General features: G+C 46.3%; 1 protein-coding gene across 1 annotated transcript in view; it reads right to left on the bottom strand.

The window, feature by feature from the left end:
* Window positions 1-19295, bottom strand: part of LOC143781709 (uncharacterized) — a 78147-nt gene that overhangs the window by 24175 nt on the left and 34677 nt on the right. Inside the window, exons 3-4 of the mRNA XM_077268454.1 lie at window positions 13250-13297; window positions 8066-8206 (exon numbers count right to left, since the gene is read on the bottom strand). Of these exons, the coding sequence (XP_077124569.1) occupies window positions 8066-8206; window positions 13250-13297 (189 nt within the window). The remainder of the gene's footprint in view (window positions 1-8065; window positions 8207-13249; window positions 13298-19295) is intronic.

The following is a 19295-nucleotide window of genomic DNA, read 5'->3' as shown; positions in this document are numbered from 1 at the left end:
TGTGGGGCCCATTATATTATATAGAGGAATATTTGAGGCCCATCATTGTGTATGGAGGACTATGTGAGTTCCCTTATTCTGTGCAGTATAATATGGGTCACCTTACGCTGTACGAAGGACTATGTAGGGCCCATTATTCTGTATGGAGCACTACCGGGGCCGTTATTCTCTGTGGAGGACTATATCAGGTGGGGCCCATTACAATATATGGTGGACTATGTATGTCCCTTTATTCTGTATGGCCCATTATTCTATATAGAGCACTATGTAGGGACATTATTCTGTATGGGGTATGTATGTGGGGCTTTTTATACTGTATGGAGTAAAATGCAAGGCCCTTTATACTCTATGCAAGACTATGTGGGGTCATTATATTGTAAATGAAGGACTATGTGGGGCCAATTATTCTGTTTGGAGAGTTATGTGCGGCCCATTAGTCTATATGGAGGACTATGTTGAGCCCACACTTCTGTATAGAGGAATATGTGTGGCCCGTTATACTGTATGGATGAATTTGTGGGACCTCTTTTACTATATGGAGGGATATGTGGGGGCCCTGTATACTGTGTGGATGACTATGTGGGGCCAATTATTCTTTATGGTGAACTACGTGGGCCCATTATACTGTTTGGAGGACTATGGGGGTTCGTTATAGTGTGTAGATGACTATGTGGGGCCTATTTTACTTTATGTAGGGCGATGTGGGGCACACTATACTGTGTGGAAGACTATGTGGGACCAGCTATTCTGTATTGTGAACTATGTGGGGTCATTATCCTGTGTGGAGGGCTGGGTAGGGATAACAGTTGGAGCATCATCTGTGTTGGGGTTACCATACATTGCCGGTGGGATTGAGGTGAGGGGGTACAGTAGGATCATCATACTGTGTGGTGGAGGAATTCTATGTGGGGTTGTGATACTGTGTTTGGGGGTACTTTTGTTGGCATCATACTTATGTGGGCAATGAAAGGGCAATCTAGGGGCTTCAATAGGAGAAACTTACTTTGTAAGAGCTGTGAAGTTGTGAGATATGTTTTTCTGTAAACCTCTAAATATTATCAATATTAAAGGTTTTTCTTTTTAGAGAGGTTGGGGGCCCAATCAGAAGTTCTGCTATGGGGCCCCATGATTTCTCCGTACGCCCCTGCCCACAAGGAAATACCCCTGTCTCCGGTCAGGTGGTCTGACTCTTGAGATCTATTAATTAAGATATACTTTGTTTGTGGGACATTCCCCTCAAGTGTGTTTCCTTAGGAAAAGGTTCATTGATATATTTTGCAGACTTTTTTTTAATAAATATCGAGGTTGGCTGCGACTTTGTCTGTGTTTTTTACTTTGTCCCCCTGAGTATTTGAGCACAATATCCCAGGTATATAGAGCGAGGTCAGTCTGGATGTAAAGAAGAGGCGCATCCGGCCCATCACGGCTCCTCCACGGGATCTGCTGTCATCTGAACAAGTCCAGGCAGTCACTTCCTCCTCGCCGCCGTGTCTCGCCTCGGGGCATGTGCACCTGACGTTTTACTAAAGTGTTGACTTTGATGTCCTTTGCTTCAATCAACTGACGACTTTATTTTTTATCTTATCTATGGAAGGCGTCTGAAGAGCCGTCCGCTCCTGTGTTTTAGGCGTTTCACAGCTTTAGTGAAGTAGTTTAAATTAGTGAAAAAAGATGGAAGAATTTTACAAGACGTTTTTGTGTTTTTGTGTTGTGTGCACATTCCCTTACAGTCACACCCACCTGTGAACTTCTCCAAAACTTTGAGGGATCAACTAAGGCTACTTTCACACTAGCGTTAACTGCAATCCGTCACAATGCGTCGTTTTGCAGAAAAAACGCATCCTGCAAAAGTGCTTGCAGGATGCGTTTTTTTACCATTGACTAACATTAGCGACGCATTGCGACGGATTGCCACACGTCGCAACCTTCGTGAGACGGATGCGTCGTGCAGTGGCGGACCGTCGGGAGCAAAAAACATTACATGTAACGTTTTTTGCTCCCGACGGTCTGCTTTTTCCGACCGCGCATGCGCAGCCGGAACTCCACCCCCACCTCCCCACACTTCCCCGCACCTCACAATGGGGCAGCGGATGCGCTGGAAAAATGCATCCGCTGCCCCCGTTGTGCGGCGCAGAGAACGGTAGCGTCGGGGACCTCGGCCCGACACACTGCGACGGACCGAGCCCGACGCTAGTGTGAAAGTAGCCTAAGATGGTGAGCAGCGCTGATGCCATAATAAGCGGAACATCCTGCTTCTGTGTCTACCGACATTTTTTTCACGATCTTGGGTCGGGTGAGGGCTTATTTCGCGTGGCGAGCTGACGTTTTTGGTGCAAATATGTTCTTATGATCGCCCGTTAATGCAATGTTGCGGCGACCAAAAAAACATAACTCTGGCATTTTTACTTTTTTTCTCATTATGCCGTTTAGCCATAGGGTTAATTCTGTATTTTTTATTGATAGATCGGGCGATTCTGAACTCGGCGATACCAAATATGTGTATGTTTGATTTTTTTTTTATATATTGTTTTATTTTAAATGAAGCGAAAGGGGGTGATTTGAACTTTTAGATTTTTTTATTTTGTAATATTTTTAAAAACTTTTTTTTTTTTACTTTTTGCATGCTTCACCTGATTGGCTCTGCTACATACAGGCAATGATCAGATCGCCTGCATGTAGCAGAAATTCTCACTTGCTATGAGCGCCAACCACCAGTCAGCGCTCATAGCAATCTGGCTATGACAACCATAGTGTTAAGCTGGAGACCTCTGGTTGTCATACCAACCCATCAGTAACCCGCGATCACGGCACGGGGTCACCGAGGGGCGGGATTTATCGTGCGCTTGCCATAAGCGCAAGTTAAATGCCGCTGTCAGAGAATGACAGCGGCATTTAACTATTTAACAGCCACGTGTGGATCGTGATTCCACCCACGGGTGTTGCGGGCATGTCAACTCTATATATCATGTGCCCGGAAAGGTGTGCACACCAAACAGGGGGAGTCTGATATCAGCGTACTACTACGCCCAATGTCAGAAAGGGGTTAAAGAGGAATCTACCCAGCCTCATCTCATCTTCTCAGCACGGATTGGGTGATAATGAGGAGGAGGAGGAGGCTGAGGAGGAGGAACAGGAGATGGCTGCCTGCACTAAAGAGGGTACTACCAACACAAGTTTAATCCCATCTGTTCAGTGTGGATGGGCTGAAGAGAAGGAGGAAGAGATGGAAAGTGGTCCTCCCGGTGGGGACAGGGAAGTTTTGCCTCTTGGGAGTCTGGCACACATGGCTGGCTTTATGTCACACTGCCTTTCCCTTGACCCTTGCTTTATACACTTTGGGGCCAACAATTACTGGGGTTGTTCACCCTTTTTGACCATTGCTATAAGGAGAACTTTCCATCTCTCCTTCCTGAGGTGGAGAGGGCTAGTAAAATGGTGCAATACCAGCAGGCCCTAGTCGAACAATTAGTACAAAAATTCCCATCTGAAAACACTTATGGCAGACGTTATACAGTTAGGTCCATATATATTTGGACAGAGACGACATTTTTCTAATTTTGGTTACAGACATTACCACAATGAATTTTAAGCAAAACAATTCAGATGCAGTTGAAGTTCAGACTTTCAGCTTTCATTTGAGGGTATCCACATTAAAATTGGATGAAGGGTTTAGGAGTTTCAGCTCCTTAACATGTGCCACCCTGTTTTTAAAGGGACCAAAAGTAATTGGACAATTGACTCCAAGGCTATTTCATGGACAGGTGTGGGCAATCCCTTTGTTATGTAATTCTAAATTAAGCAGATAAAAGGCCTGGAGTTGATTTGAGGTGTGGTGCTTGCATTTGGAAGGTTTTGCTGTGAAGTAAACATGCAGTAAAGGAGATCTCCATGCAGGTGAAACAAGCCATCCTTAAGGTGCGAAAACAGGAAAAACCATCCGAGAAATTGCTACAATATTAGGAGTGGCAAAATGTACAGTTTGGTCCATCCTGAGAAAGAAAGAAAGCACTGGTGAACTCATCAATGCAAAAAGACCTGAGCGCCCACGGAAGACAACAGTGGTGGGTGATCGCAGAATAATCTCCATGGTGAAGAGAAACCCCTTCACAACAGCCAACCAAGTGACCAACATTCTCCAGGAGGTCGGCGTATCAATATCCAAATCTACCATAAAGAGAAGACGGCATGAAAGTAACTACAGAGGGTTCACTGCACGGTGCAGCCACTCATAAGCATCAAGAATGAAAAGGCTAGACTGGACTTTGCTAAAGAACATCTAAAAAAGCCAGCACAGTTCTGGAAGAACATTCTTTGGACAGATGAAACCAAGATCAACCTCTACCAGAATGATGGAAAGAGAAAAGTATGGTGACGGCGTGGTCCAGCTCATGATCCAAAGCATACCACATCATCTGTAACCACGGCGGAGGCAGTGTGATGGCTTGGGCATGCATGGCTGCCAGTGGCACTGGGTCACTAGTGTTTATTGATGATGTGACACAGGACAGAAGCAGCCGAATGAATTCTGAGGTATTCAGAGCCGCCATACTGTGTGCTCAGATCCAGCCAAATGCAGCCAAACTGATTGGTCGTCGTTTCATACTACAGATGGACAACGACTGAAAACATAAAGCCAAAGCAACCCAGGAGTCTATTAAAGCAAAGAAGTAGAATATTCCTGAATGGCCAAGTCAGTCACCTGATCTCAACCCAATTGAGCAGCATTTCACTTGGCCCATAAACAAACAGCAACTGAAAACCACTGCAGTGAAGGCCTGGCCGAGCATCAAAAAGGAGGAAACTCAGCGTCTGGTGATGTCCATGAGTTCAAGACTTCAGGCCGTCATTGCCAACAAAGGGTTTTCAACCAAGTACTAGAAATGAACATTTTATTTAAAATTATTGAATCTGTCCAATTACTTTTGGTACCTTTAAAAACAGGGAGGCACATGTTAAGGAGCTGAAACTCTTAAACCCTTCATCCAATTTTAATGTGGATACCCTCAAATGAAAGCTGAAAGTCTGAACTTCAACTGCATCGGAATTGTTTTGTTTAAAATTCATTGTGGTAATGTCTATAACCAAAATAAGAAAAATGTTGTCTGTGTCCAAATATATATGGACCTAACTGTAGATCCTTGGGTAACCAAGGAAGACACACGAGGGAGACACACACCACGTCCAACAGAGACAGAGGAACACTATCAAAGGTCTGGGACAGTTTCATTAGACCTTCCCAGTGCCAAGGCCCCGATGCAAAGAGTACTCTAAAAAGAAGGGAAAAGTTTTGGAAGATGGTGAAGGAGTACCTAGCCGACCGTACCAGTGTCCTCCGGGATTCCTCTGTGCCGTACATGTATTAGTTATCCAAGCTAGAGACGTGGCATGAACTGGCTCTCTATGCCTTGGAGGTGCTGTCCTGTCTCTAGTGTTTTGTCAGAGTGGGTTTTTAGTGCTGCTGGGGGTATTATAACTGATAAGCGCATCCTCCTGTCAGTTGAAAATGCCGACAGGCTGACTCTTATCAAAATGAACAAGGGCTGGATTGGCCCAGACTTCTGTACACCCCCGAATGATAGCAGCATAACATAAAGCCAATGTAAAGGCAAGGTCATCAGGAGGTCCACACTCAAAATATTTATGGAGTCATCATGTGACCCTCCCTCTTAATTTTTTCAGGGTATATATGATGCTCTTCTTCCAAATGTAAACAGAATGTGTATGAGGCCTCCTTTATGTCTAATACAGGGTGTATCAGATTCCCTCTTCCTCCTCATTTCTGGCAGTTCTTTCTTTGTCTGCACAGGCTTTATGAGTCCGTCCTTCATAATTTAAGCAGGATGTGACCGACCATGTCACTGTCAGTGACTCTCTGTGGGTGTAGTGTTATTTCCCCCTGCACTATGTCATCTACTGTAGTCATAGGCGATGAGGAAATACGGTTATTAAGAGATGAAAGAGGCTTTTTTTTCTGTTTTTAATTTTGCCTTATACAGTGGCTTGTGAAAATATTCACCCCCTTGGCTTTTACCTATTTTGTTACATTACAGCCTGTGTGTAAATATTTTTGTAATCCGTTTTCTGTGTGATCCCTCAGCAATAAATATTCTAAGTCAGCAAAGTGAACTGAGAAAAATAGTGAAGCGTAAATTAAATTTATGAGATTAAATGACTAAAAATTGTAATGTGCTTTGTATTTACCACATTTGCTATGAAACCTTTATAAATTTCTGGAGCAAGTAATTCCCTTCATAAGTCAAATGCTTAGTGACAGGACATCCCCCTGTGTGCAATGTAAGTGTCACGTGTCTGTCAGTATATACACTTTACTTTTTCTGGAAGGACAGAGGTTGCAACCTGCACCACTAACCAAACACTACCATGAAGACGAAGGAGATCTCCAAACACCATCATGAAGGCCAAGGAGATCTCCAGACACCACCATGAAGACCAAGGAGATCTCCAGATACCACCATGAAGACCAAGGAGATCTCCAAACACCACCATGGAGACCAAGGAGATCTCCAAACAAGTCAGGGACAAAATTGTGAAGAAGTACAAATTAGGGTTGGGTTATAAAAAATATCCTAATCTCTGATGATCTCCCGAAGCACCATCAAATCCATTATAATCAAAAGGAAAGAACATGTTTCCACAACAAACCCAGCAAGACAAGACACCCAACAAAAATCTCAGCCCAGGCAAGGAGGCGATTAATCAGGGAGGTAGCACAGAGATCAAAGGTAACCCTGAAGGAGCTGCAGAGTTCCCAAGCAGAGACTGGAGTATTAGTCCATACGACCACAATAAGTCATACACTCCATAGAGGTGGCCTTTATGGAAGAGTGGGCAGAAAAAAAGCATTTACTTACTCACAAAAATTGTAGGACTGGTTTTGAGTTTGCCAAAAATGTGGGAGACTCCCCAAATATATGGAGGAAAGTGCTGTTGTCAGATGAGACCAAAATTTAAATTTTGGGAGACAAAGCTAAACGCTATGTTTGGCATCAAACCAACACAGCTCATCACCCCAAGAACACCATCCTCACCGTGAAACATAGTGGTAGCAGCATCATGCTGTGGGATGTTTTTCAGCAGCAGGGACTGGCAAAATGGGCCAATTTCAAAAGGGAGATGGATGGTGCAAAATTCAGGGATATTTTTGAACAAAACCTGTCTCAGTCTGTCAGTGATCTGAGACTGAGACAAAGGTTCACCTTCCAACAAGACAATAACCCACAGAAAACTGATAAAGCAACTCTCGAGGGGTGTAATGGGAAACATGTACATGTTCTGGAGTGGCCAAGTCACAGCCCAGACCTTAATTCAACTGAGAATCTGTGATCAGGTGTGAAGATTTCAGAGGAAACATTTAACTTGAAGGAGCTGGAGCAGCTTTGCCTTTTTGCCTTGAGGAATGGCCAGTGGCCAGATGTGGAAAGCTCGTAGAGACTTATCCAAAGTGACGTGCAGCTGCAATTGCTGCAAAAGGAGGCTCTACAAAGTACTGACTTTAGGGGGGTGAATAGTTATGCATGCTTAAGTTTTCAGTTATTTGCCCTATTTGTTGTTTGCTTCGCAATAAAAAGAAAAGCAAATGTTCACAGTTGGCAAGTTCTTTACATGAACTGATGCAAAACCTCAAAAAAATATAAATGAAATTCTAGGTTGTGAGGTAGCAAAACATGAAAAATGCCAAGTTGGGTCAACTGCCCTCCTGGGCTTTCTTTCCATGGCTATCGCCATCTTGGAAGTCAGATTTTTGCATGGCATGACATCACAAGCTCCACTACCTGCCCATTATTCTTCAACCAATGCCAATACTGCCAATATGGTCATCTCGGCTGATCATATATTCTGCAGATCTCTTTTCTGACCGCTGCTACACATCATAGCTGCTGGATGTGCCTCGTATATTGGAAGGTACACATTGGGGAGCTGACATCATAGTGTCGAGAAGAGCACTTTATAATGACCAATCCAGTTATCTGTTTGTCATATTTATAGGAGTGCACATCATTCTGCACGAAGGGGAGGTGAGAAGCTTGTAGTCACCAGCACTCACCTGTCGGGGTCTCCGGTGTGCACAGATTTGTTTTACAGCAACTGTTGATGGATACTGATCTGCTGTACGGGGTCCGGAGTACGACCACCTCTGTACATTTCTCCAAAAACCCACAGTCCCTCACATAAGTCAACGGGGAAACTGCAAATATAAAGAAGATGAAACAAATATTCACAACGAAAAACGCTGCACGCACAACTGTGGTAATGGATGTGCTCTTCTAATCACCAGAATTACAGTCGCAGCACCAGGGAACATTCACAGGCCGCAAATGTGTTGTAGACATTACTGTGACTGAAAATATCTCTCTGTAGGTAGAACATGGATTTCTACAACAAACCTGCAGAAAATGAAATTATTCATATTCCTGCCATCATTAATGCCAGGAACCTGGTGAATTTAAGAAGGAAGAGTCTGTTAAACGGAAGAAAGTTCAGAGAAAGAGACAAGGGAAGAGAGGAAATGTCAGAGAAGAGACAAGGAGAGAAAAGTAATGCCAGAAGAGAAAGAAGAGGAAATGTCAGAGAAAAAGACAAGGAGAGAAAAGTAATGCCGGAAGAGAAAGGAGGGCAGAGAGAAAATGTCAGAGAAGAGACAAGGAGAGAGAAGTAATGCCGGAAGAGAAAGGAGGGAAGAGGGGAAATGCCAGAGAAGAGACAAGGAGAGAGAAGTAATGTCAGAAGAGAAAGAAGGGAAGATAGGAAATGTCAGAGAAGAGACAAGGAGAGAGAAGTAATGCCAGAAGAGAAAGAAGGGAAGATAGGAAATGCCAGAGAAGAGACAAGGAGAGAGAAGTAATGCCAGAAGAGAAAGAAGGGAAGATAGGAAATGCCAGAGAAGAGACAAGGAGAGAGAAGTAATGCCAGAAGAGAAAGAAGGAAAGAGAGGAAATGTCAGAGAAGAGACAAGGAGAGAGAAGTAATGCCAGAAGAGAAAGAAGGAAAGAGAGGAAATGTCAGAGAAGAGACAAGGAGAGAGAAGTAATGCCAGAAGAGAAAGAAGGAAAGAGAGGAAATGCCAGAGAAGAGACAAGGAGAGAGAAGTAATGCCAGAAGAGAAAGAAGGAAAGAGAGGAAATGTCAGAGAAGAGACAAGGAGAGAGAAGTAATGCCAGAAGAGAAAGAAGGAAAGAGAGGAAATGCCAGAGAAGAGACAAGGAGAGAGAAGTAATGCCAGAAGAGAAAGAAGGAAAGAGAGGAAATGCCAGAGAAGAGACAAGGAGAGAGAAGTAATGCCAGAAGAGAAAGAAGGAAAGATAGGAAATGCCAGAGAAGAGACAAGGAGAGAGAAGTAATGCCAGAAGAGAAAGAAGGGAAGATAGGAAATGCCAGAGAAGAGACAAGGAGAGAGAAGTAATGCCAGAAGAGAAAGAAGGAAAGAGAGGAAATGTCAGAGAAGAGACAAGGAGAGAGAAGTAATGCCAGAAGAGAAAGAAGGAAAGAGAGGAAATGTCAGAGAAGAGACAAGGAGAGAGAAGTAATGCCAGAAGAGAAAGAAGGAAAGAGAGGAAATGCCAGAGAAGAGACAAGGAGAGAGAAGTAATGCCAGAAGAGAAAGAAGGAAAGAGAGGAAATGTCAGAGAAGAGACAAGGAGAGAGAAGTAATGCCAGAAGAGAAAGAAGGAAAGAGAGGAAATGCCAGAGAAGAGACAAGGAGAGAGAAGTAATGCCAGAAGAGAAAGAAGGAAAGAGAGGAAATGCCAGAGAAGAGACAAGGAGAGAGAAGTAATGCCAGAAGAGAAAGAAGGAAAGATAGGAAATGCCAGAGAAGAGACAAGGAGAGAGAAGTAATGCCAGAAGAGAAAGAAGGGAAGATAGGAAATGCCAGAGAAGAGACAAGGAGAGAGAAGTAATGCCAGAAGAGAAAGAAGGAAAGAGAGGAAATGCCAGAGAAGAGACAAGGAGAGAGAAGTAATGCCAGAAGAGAAAGAAGGAAAGAGAGGAAATGCCAGAGAAGAGACAAGGAGAGAGAAGTAATGCCAGAAGAGAAAGAAGGAAAGAGAGGAAATGCCAGAGAAGAGACAAGGAGAGAGAAGTAATGCCAGAAGAGAAAGGAGGGAAGAGGGGAAATGCCAGAGAAGAGACAAGGAGAGAGAAGTAATGCCAGAAGAGAGAGAAAGGGAGAGAGGAAATGTCAGAGAAGAGACAAGGAGAGAGAAGTAATGCCAGAAGAGAGAGAAAGGGAGAGAGGAAATGTCAGAGAAGAGACAAGGAGAGAGAAGTAATGCCAGAAGAGAAAGAAGGAAAGAGAGGAAATGTCAGAGAAGAGACAAGGAGAGAGAAGTAATGCCAGAAGAGAAAGAAGGAAAGAGAGGAAATGCCAGAGAAGAGACAAGGAGAGAGAAGTAATGCCAGAAGAGAAAGAAGGAAAGAGAGGAAATGTCAGAGAAGAGACAAGGAGAGAGAAGTAATGCCAGAAGAGAAAGAAGGAAAGAGAGGAAATTCCAGAGAAGAGACAAGGAGAGAGAAGTAATGCCAGAAGAGAAAGGAGGGAAGAGGGGAAATGCCAGAGAAGAGACAAGGAGAGAGAAGTAATGCCAGAAGAGAAAGAAGGAAAGAGAGGAAATGCCAGAGAAGAGACAAGGAGAGAGAAGTAATGCCAGAAGAGAAAGAAGGAAAGAGAGGAAATGTCAGAGAAGAGACAAGGAGAGAGAAGTAATGCCAGAAGAGAAAGAAGGAAAGAGAGGAAATGCCAGAGAAGAGACAAGGAGAGAGAAGTAATGCCAGAAGAGAAAGAAGGAAAGAGAGGAAATGCCAGAGAAGAGACAAGGAGAGAGAAGTAATGCCAGAAGAGAAAGAAGGAAAGAGAGGAAATGTCAGAGAATAAGACAAGGAGAGAAAAGTAATGCCAAAAGAGAAAGGAGGGAAGAGGGGAAATGTCAGAGAAAGAGACAAGGAGAGAGAAGTAAAGCCAGAAGAGAGAAAGAAGGGAAGAGAGGAAATGCCAGAGAAGAGACAAGGAGAGAGAAGTAATGCCAGAAGAGAGAGAAGGGAAGAGAGGAAAAGTCAGAGAAGAGACAAGAAGAGAGAAGTAATGTCAGAAGAGAAAGAAGGAAAGAGAGGAAATGTCAGAGAAGAGACAAGGAGACAGAAGTAATGCCAGAAGAGAAAGAAGAGGAAATGTCAGAGAAAAAGACAAGGAGAGGAAAGTAATGTCGGAAGAGAAAGAAGGGAAGAGAGGGAAGAGAGGAAATGAGAGAGGAAATCTCAGAGAAAGAGACAAGGAGATAGAAGTAATGCCAGAAGAGAGAGAAGGGAAGAGAGGAAATGTCAGAGGAAGAGACAAGGAGAGGAGTAATGCCAGAAGAGAAAGGAGGGAAGAGAGGAAAGGTCAGAGGAAGAGACAAGGAGAGAGAAGTAATGCCAGAAGAGAGAGAAAGGGAGAGAGGAAATGTCAGAGAAGAGACAAGGAGAGAGAAGTAATGATAGAAGAGAAAGAAGGAAAGAGAGGAAATGTCAGAGAAGAGACAAGGAGAGAGAAGTAATGATAGAAGATGTCAGAAGAATAGAAGAGTTGGAAGTAGAGTGGAAAGGTCCAAAATAAAGGGACAGGTAAATAGAGGAGGAAACATGGAAAGAATGGAAGAGACTGGGAACAGGGAAAAATGCAAGGGAACAAAGAAGAGACAAATGGAATAGAAGGCACAGGAAGAAGGTAAAGGGGATGAGCAGAAGAGTCAGTGATGAGGCCACGGTCACACATTTAGTATTTTACATCAGTATTTGTAGCCAAAACCAGGAGAGGAACAATCAGAGTAAAAATTGTTATGATCCGGTGACCTTGGAGCAGCATGAGACTTTCTCTGGAGTAGGTGGAACCTGTACTGACCGCAAACCCTAAACTGACACCGCAACTAGAAGTAGCCGTGGGGTGTACCTAACACATCTTAGACACCTCGACACAGCCGGAGGACTAAATACCCCTATAGATAGAAATGGGAATACTATCTTGCCTCAGAGCAGAACCCCAAAGGATAGACAGCCCCCCACAAATATTGACTGTGAGTAGGAGAGGGAAGACACACGCAGACTGAAAACAGGATTAAGCAAAGGAGGCCACTCTAGCTAAATAGGAAAGGATAGGACAGAATACTAAGCAGTCAGTATTAAAACCCTAAAAAATATCCACAGCAGATAATACAAAAATTCCACCATCTAACTAAAGACATGGAATGTATATCTGCATCTCCTGAGAATCCAACTTGACTGAATAAATCCTTACACAGTCTAAGCAGGACAAGAAAAAACATTGAATAGTACTGAATTGTAAAGCACACAGCATGTGTGCTGCTGAAACAAAAACCAGACACTTATCTTTGCTGATATGGCAGCAGGGCAGGAGGAACCAGACAGAGATGCAAAACCTCCAAGAACAATGGGCAACTGGCAAGGACTGATGAATCCTGCACACCTAAATACCCTAGTGAGAACAGCAATAAGCAGGAACACCTGAGCAGGATTACAACCCAGGGACAACTGCATTACCACCAACAACCACCGGAGGGAACCCAAGAGCAGAATTCACAACAAAAAATATAATAGAAACTCGTCACCACTCCTGTATTTCCCACCACTCCTGGTTACAAATACTGATATGAAATACTGACTGAATACTCACCGTGTGAACATGTCCTTGGGTAGTGACAGGGGGAGAGGAATATAATAGGTATTTTTTTGAGACCTCAAATAAGGCAAAAAACAAGTTCATAATCATTTAGAAGCAACAATACTAATGTTTTAACTCAGGAAGAGTTCAGAAATCAATATTTGGTGGAATAACCATGATTGTTAATCACAGCTTTCATGCGTCTTGGCAGCTTTCCACCAGTCTTTCACACTGCTCCTGGGTGACCTTATACCACTCCTGGTACAATAATGTCAGCCGTTCTTCTTTGTTTGATGGCTTGTGACTATCCATCTTCCTCTTGATTACATTCCAGAGGTTTTCAATGGGGTTCAGGTCTGGAGATTGGGTGGCCATGACAGGGATTTGATGTGGTGGTCTCTTAATTTTAGCCAGAGCTGTATGTAGAGTCAGATAGACTGAGATAGGCAACGCTAGGAGTGGAGCTGGGGACAGAGGCTGTAGTGGGTGCTGGTGGAGGAGAATTTAGTGCAGCTGTGGAAAGTTTAGAGGAGTCTCATGATTAATGATTGTTAACGCTTTCATGCCTGGTCTACTCACCGCCTCCTATTGACTGTAGAATATTTTGGATTTGGGTATCTGTGGAGTCTGTAAAAAGTAACAACAAGAAGTCAGCAGCAGCCATAAAGCATGAGACACATTGTATTTCTCAGATCCTATTCCTGCCAACATTTGATCCTCAAGAAAAAAACACTCATTCCGAATTCCAGATCCCTCTTGACACACAAGAGATTATTGCTAAACTAGTGATTGTGTGGTGCTCCTGAAGGTCCAGTTGCCACAGAGGTACTGCATCTCATCCAGAGGTGTGGTACCCCAACTCTCTGTGTGCTGTTCAGTTTATTTAGATAGACTTTCAGTCAAGAAAGGCCGTACTGGGCCCCTGGCAATTAGGGGAGGCCGCCATGACAGGGGAACGTGCGACGTAAGTGAGCTTCTTAGGACTGCTGGGGGTGACAAGGTTAAAGGATCTGAGGGGAGGGGAAGAGTTTTTTGAATTTGAAAATGGAGGAGGGGTTATGGTCAGGGGGGGGGGGGACCTTATAAAAAGGGGCGGCCACGTGAGTGGGGCAACCATTTTGGGTACTCACCGGCCACAGACGAAAGCTCCAGAGTACTCACCACGATGGATGTGGAGGCCTTACTGCAGCAGTTGAGGGACGCAGCGGGCACTCAGGGCGCTGATTGGCTGCAGGCTTCGGTTTCCAGCCTGCTCCAGGGGACGGTAGCCGGAGCCTCCATCGCTCCTCCAGCAGGACGCCGGCCGCGGAGGTCCCGTCCTCCGGCGCGCTTAAGCCCTGAGGCTACCCCCCGGGTCCGGCGCCGCGTTAGGAGCCCCTCCAGGGACCCTCCAGCCAGGGCCGGCGGGCGCACTCCCCCTGCCCCGCGCCCACAGGCTGGGAGGAATCCTTCCTCCAGGCGGGACCCACAACAGGGGCCGGGTTCCTCCCCCCCCGCAGCACAGAGGCGTCGGGATTCAGGACCGGGAGCGGCAGGTGCGAGCAGCCCGGCTGGCCCTGCTCGGCGTGGAGGAGCGCGAGGAGCCAGGGGACGGGCCCCCATGCGGAGGAGATCCAGCGGCCGGCAATCGGTCGGCTTGTCTTCAGCTGCGCAGAGGAGAGTGGCGCAGGACGGACACCAGGGACCGGACACAGCGGCAGCGGCTCCGGTGAGAGGCGGGCAGCAGCCGGCTGCCTCTGTCAGCGGTGCTCCAGCATCGTTACACGGCCGGAGTCTCAGGCAAGATGGCGCCGCAGCAGGGAGCTCGGCGTCACGTGACCAGGATCTTCACCAAGATGGCGCCGCATCCTGGAGCTCTGCATCTATAATCCAGGACTCAGGACCTCCCCAAGATGGCGGCGCCCTGTGGACAGCGGCGGCAGCTCCGAGGGGCCCTGCCACTATCGCCGGTTTGCCTGCTTCTGGCGGTGGGCAGCTGGTGAGGCAGGTTGACCCGGGAGCTGCGGAGCCAGCGGTATCCAGACCCAGCATGGAGCCAGCACTCATTCATCAGGATCCAGGATCTGCGGCTGCTGGGTTCACAGCACCCAGGCAGCCAGGTGAGAGCCAGCAATTTTCTTTATTTAACCCCTGCTTAGCTCCTAATGAGGTTAGGGACCGGGAGGCATTTATGGGGGGGGCTAGTGGGGGGATGAATTTAATTTTACATGGCCTTAGAGATTTGGCTAGAATTTGGTACGGGTGTCCTATTGGGGTGGGGTCACCTACAGCGGCTTGGCTAGGGAGCGCAGAAAGGGCGACGGGTGTGGGTCTGCTATCGGACACTGAAGCGCTTTCACAGGGTGGAGGCCGGGGTACGACAGGCTCAGCTGCGTCGGGGGGAGGCAGCAATGATGCGGAAAGGGGGTCTGGGTCAGCTGATTTGGGAAGCGGGGCTCAGAGCGCAGGGGCTAGCAAAGAGAAGGAAAACGAGGAGGCAGTGCGTTTGGACGATTCAGCAAGGAGCGAGGTATACGTGTGCTTTGAGGGGCCTCTGGGGTCACATTTAAAGGGGGAGGTGAAAGAAAAGATTTGGAAAGGGGACTATGTGGATATCTTTTCATTGCTACCGTTAGAGAGATTCAATCTTGATAGGTTACGGAGAGATGATTCAAAAAAAGAGGACGAGGAAAAGAAAAGGTATCGTCTGATCCCTCGTTCTTTTTCGAATTGGTTACAAGCTTTTGCTATATTGGCGAGCGTCATAGGGGAAAAGGCACCGGAAAATTGTTCCGGTCTCTTTTGCTACATGGATGCAATTGGTGAGGCTTACAGGGTGTATGGAGGGCAAGGCTGGCTGCGATATGATGAGCAATTTAGGCAGCGTAAAGCAGTCCGCTCGAGCATACGTTGGGACCATAAGGACATTGCGTTATGGATGAGGGTTATGGCACCGGCTAGAACAAGCCAGGGAAATCAGCCATTTCATGGGGGCGCCGGGAGTTCAGGGCAGTCGTGACACTCGGTCGCAATGCAGAAGGGACTGTGTTTTTCCTTCAATGAGGGGACCTGTAGGTTTGGGAGCAAGTGTAAGTTCAAGCACGAATGTTCAACTTGTGGGGGCACACATGGGGCAACCAGATGTTTCAGAGGTGGGAAAACAAGAGGCGGGGAGGTTGCTGTAAAAAGGGGAGACGCCGGTGCGACTGGACGCGATGGAGGCGTATCTAAATAGATACCCTGATAGAGCGGCAGCGTCACTGTTGAGGGAGGGTTTTGGTTACGGCTTCAAAATTCCGTTTATCGAGCAAGTTGTTTGTTTGTCAAAAAAGAATTTAAAGTCGGCATTGCAGTTTCCTAATGTAGTTTCGGAGAAGTTAAAAAAAGAGGTTGATTTAGGATGGATGGCAGGACCTTTTTCAGTGGCTCCGATCAGCAATCTGAGAGTGTCACCGCTTGGAGTGGTTCCAAAAAAGGAACCTAACAAATTCAGGCTTATTCATCATTTGTCATTCCCGAAAGGTCTGTCGGTGAATGATGGGATTGACCCTCAACTGTGTGCGGTTTCTTACATGTCGTTCGACGCAGCAATGAATTTGGTGCGGCTATGCGGTAGGGGGGCTCTGATGGCGAAGACGGATATTGAAGCGGCTTTCCGCCTGTTGCCAGTACACCCGGAGAGTATGCATTTGTTGGGGTGTTTTTGGGACGGAGGTTTCTTCATTGATCGGTGTCTCCCCATGGGATGTTCACTATCATGTGCTTACTTTGAGGCTTTTAGTACATTCTTAGAATGGGTCGTTAAGGATGTATCTGGTTTGAGCTATTGCTTACATTACCTTGATGATTTCATGTTTGTGGGCCCACCGCAGTCTGCAATTTGCTCGATTTTACTACACACAATGGAGAGAGTAGCTCGGGGATTCGGAGTTCCTTTGGCGGCGGACAAGACTGTTGGGCCAATGACCACGCTGAGTTTTCTAGGCATAGAAATTGACACCATAGCGATGGAATGCAGATTGCCTGAGGACAAGGTAGTTGCGTTTCGGGAAGAAGTTCAGAAAGCGTGTACACGGCGTAAGATAATGCTGCATGATTTACAATCTTTGCTGGGCAAGCTGAACTTTGCTTGCAGGATTATGCCGATGGGCCGTCCATTTTGTCGACGTTTGTCTTTGGCTACGGTGGGAGTGAAATCTCCTCTGCACTTCATCAGATTGACGAGAGATTTGAAGCAGGACTTGAAGATATGGGCCCTGTTCTTGGAGGACTATAATGGCAGATCCATCTGGATTCAAACATTTGAGAATGCGGTGGATTTAGGTTTTTGCATTAACGTGAGTGAAATGTGTGGCTTCAATGTGCAATATTGCGGTCAGAGCGTAGTAGCGGAGTGGCCACCTAGGTGGCGTGAGCACGGCTTGTTGCAAAATCGGGTTTTGCTACAATTGTTTCCTCGAGTAGTGGCATTGTCAGTTTGGGGCAGAATGGTGATGAACAAAAAAATCCGTTTTTCTTGCGAACATGTGGGCGTTGTGGAAGCCATCAATACACTATCGGCAGCATCTACGGAAGTGGTCAGGGTACTGCAGCATCTGGTGTTCCTGGGCCTCAAGTTTAATTTGTGGATAGTAGCAGATGGCAAGGCAACCATGCCTACTAACGCTGATAATGTATTTTTCCATCCACAGTGGCATCAGTCTCAAGGGCTGAGACCTTGCTTGGATTCGGCGGGCCAGGATTGTCCAGCGGAACTGTGGAACCTGCCCTTCGGGCTGTAGGGGAGTTATTTGCTAGATCACTTTCGGATAGGTCTTGGTTGCAATACAATCAAGCTTGGAGCACTTGGGAGAATTGGAAGGGGTCATGTGGGGCTGGTATGGACGATGAGTATAAGCTGTTGTTGTTGGTAGGGCATGTATGGGAGTCGGGTTGGTCGGTGTCCAAGATGAGTAAGTTCCTAGCCGGTCTAGCATTTGGCTTCAAGGCCAGAGGTTTGCGGGATGAGACGAAATCCTTTTTGGTTGCGCAGTTAGTAAGAGGTTGGAAGAAAGGGCAGAAGTCGTTGGACGACAGACGACCTGTTTCCTTTGAAGTGTTGTTAATAATTGGTAGGCACCTGAGTTCTGTTTGTTTCTCAGAATGGGAAGTATCGTTGTTCCATGCGGCTTTTTCGTTAGCCTTTTTCGGAGCATTTCGTTTGGGGGAGTTGGTTAGCCCTTCCAGATACAGGGGAGGGGGTTTGAGGAGAGAAGACGTGGATGTTTCGTCAGATAGGGTGGTTGTGTTTATTCGGTCATCAAAAACGGACGTTACCGGTAAAGGTTGTAAAATAGTGTTATTTGAAGTTCCGAGTTGTCCGTTGTGCCCGGTAATCTGTGTGAGTAACTTACTGAGAAGAGAAGGGGTTCTATCTGACCCATTGTTGGTTCATGCGGATGGTTCTTTCTTATCTCGTTTCCAGTTTGTTTCAATATTTCGGAAGTGTTTGGAGTTGGGGGGAATTTCACCGGCGAAATACAGCGGGCATTCATTTCGTATTGGGGCTGCGACGGAGGCGGCCAGGAGAGGTTTGGGGGATGAGGTGGTTAAACGAATCGGGCGGTGGGAATCGGAGAGATTCCGATCTTATGTTCGCCCGAGTTTGATATAACCGCATGGTTCCAATGTTTCGGGGTCTTTTTTTTGTATTGAGTTTGATAGATGTTCTCCTTTATTCTCTTACAGAACACGGCACAAGGCTAGTTTGGATTATGGGACATTCATTCGTGTTCTGGGCGGCAGAGAGGGCAGCGGTTCGTCCTGATGGTCGGCAGTTGGGTTTTTCACGGGACGTGGCAACATTACGATGGATTGGAAAAAGGGGAATGACGTGGAGCCAATTTTTACCTGAGTTTCACCGTTTTGTGCGCTGGGATCAGTTTCCGCAAATTTTGGTTATTCATTTGGGAGGAAATGACTTGGGGAAGAGGCCTTGTAGAGAACTTATAAAAGACATTAAGTTCGATTTGTTAAGGTTGTGGGCAATGTTTCCTAAGGTTTTGGTAGTGTGGTCCGACATCGTCCCGAGGAAGGTTTGGCGGGGTGCTAGGTCATTGGAGGGGATAAACAAAGCACGGATTAAGGTGAACAAAGCTGTTTTGCGTTTCATGGCAAGGAACGGAGCAGTAGTGGTGCGGCACGTCAACTTGGAGTCCGGTACGGGAGGTTATTGGAGATTGGATGGGGTGCATCTGAACGCTGTTGGTACCGATATGTGGTGTTTGGCGATCCAGGAGGGCATCGAAACAGCTTTGAAGGTTTGGCGGGACATAAATGTCTAAGGTTTTAGGGCATTTATGTTTGTGGCATGGGGTGGTGATCCTCGAAGTTGGTGGAAGTGGAAAATGGCGGATGGATGGGGGGGGGGATCTCAATAGGTCCTGGACTCCCCGGGGTGATTTTAAATTGGTCAAAGGGGGACAGATAATCCCAGGAAGGGATTAGTAAGGGAACAAAAACAGGTGTACGGGTTTGGCCTGGCGGGTGGAGTTTGCCCCTGAGCTGGTGCATAGCGGCTGGGGGTAAGGCGGATATAAGGCCAAAATAGGCGGGACGTTTGGCGGAAAAATGTTGGACATATGTTTCGGGCTTCGAGGGTCACCCA

Source organism: Ranitomeya variabilis, chromosome 6 (assembly GCF_051348905.1).
Source record: "Ranitomeya variabilis isolate aRanVar5 chromosome 6, aRanVar5.hap1, whole genome shotgun sequence".
Classification (NCBI taxonomy): Eukaryota; Metazoa; Chordata; class Amphibia; order Anura; family Dendrobatidae; genus Ranitomeya; species Ranitomeya variabilis.
Note: the sequence above shows the minus strand (reverse complement) of the source record. Positions and strands in the feature narration are given on the sequence as shown.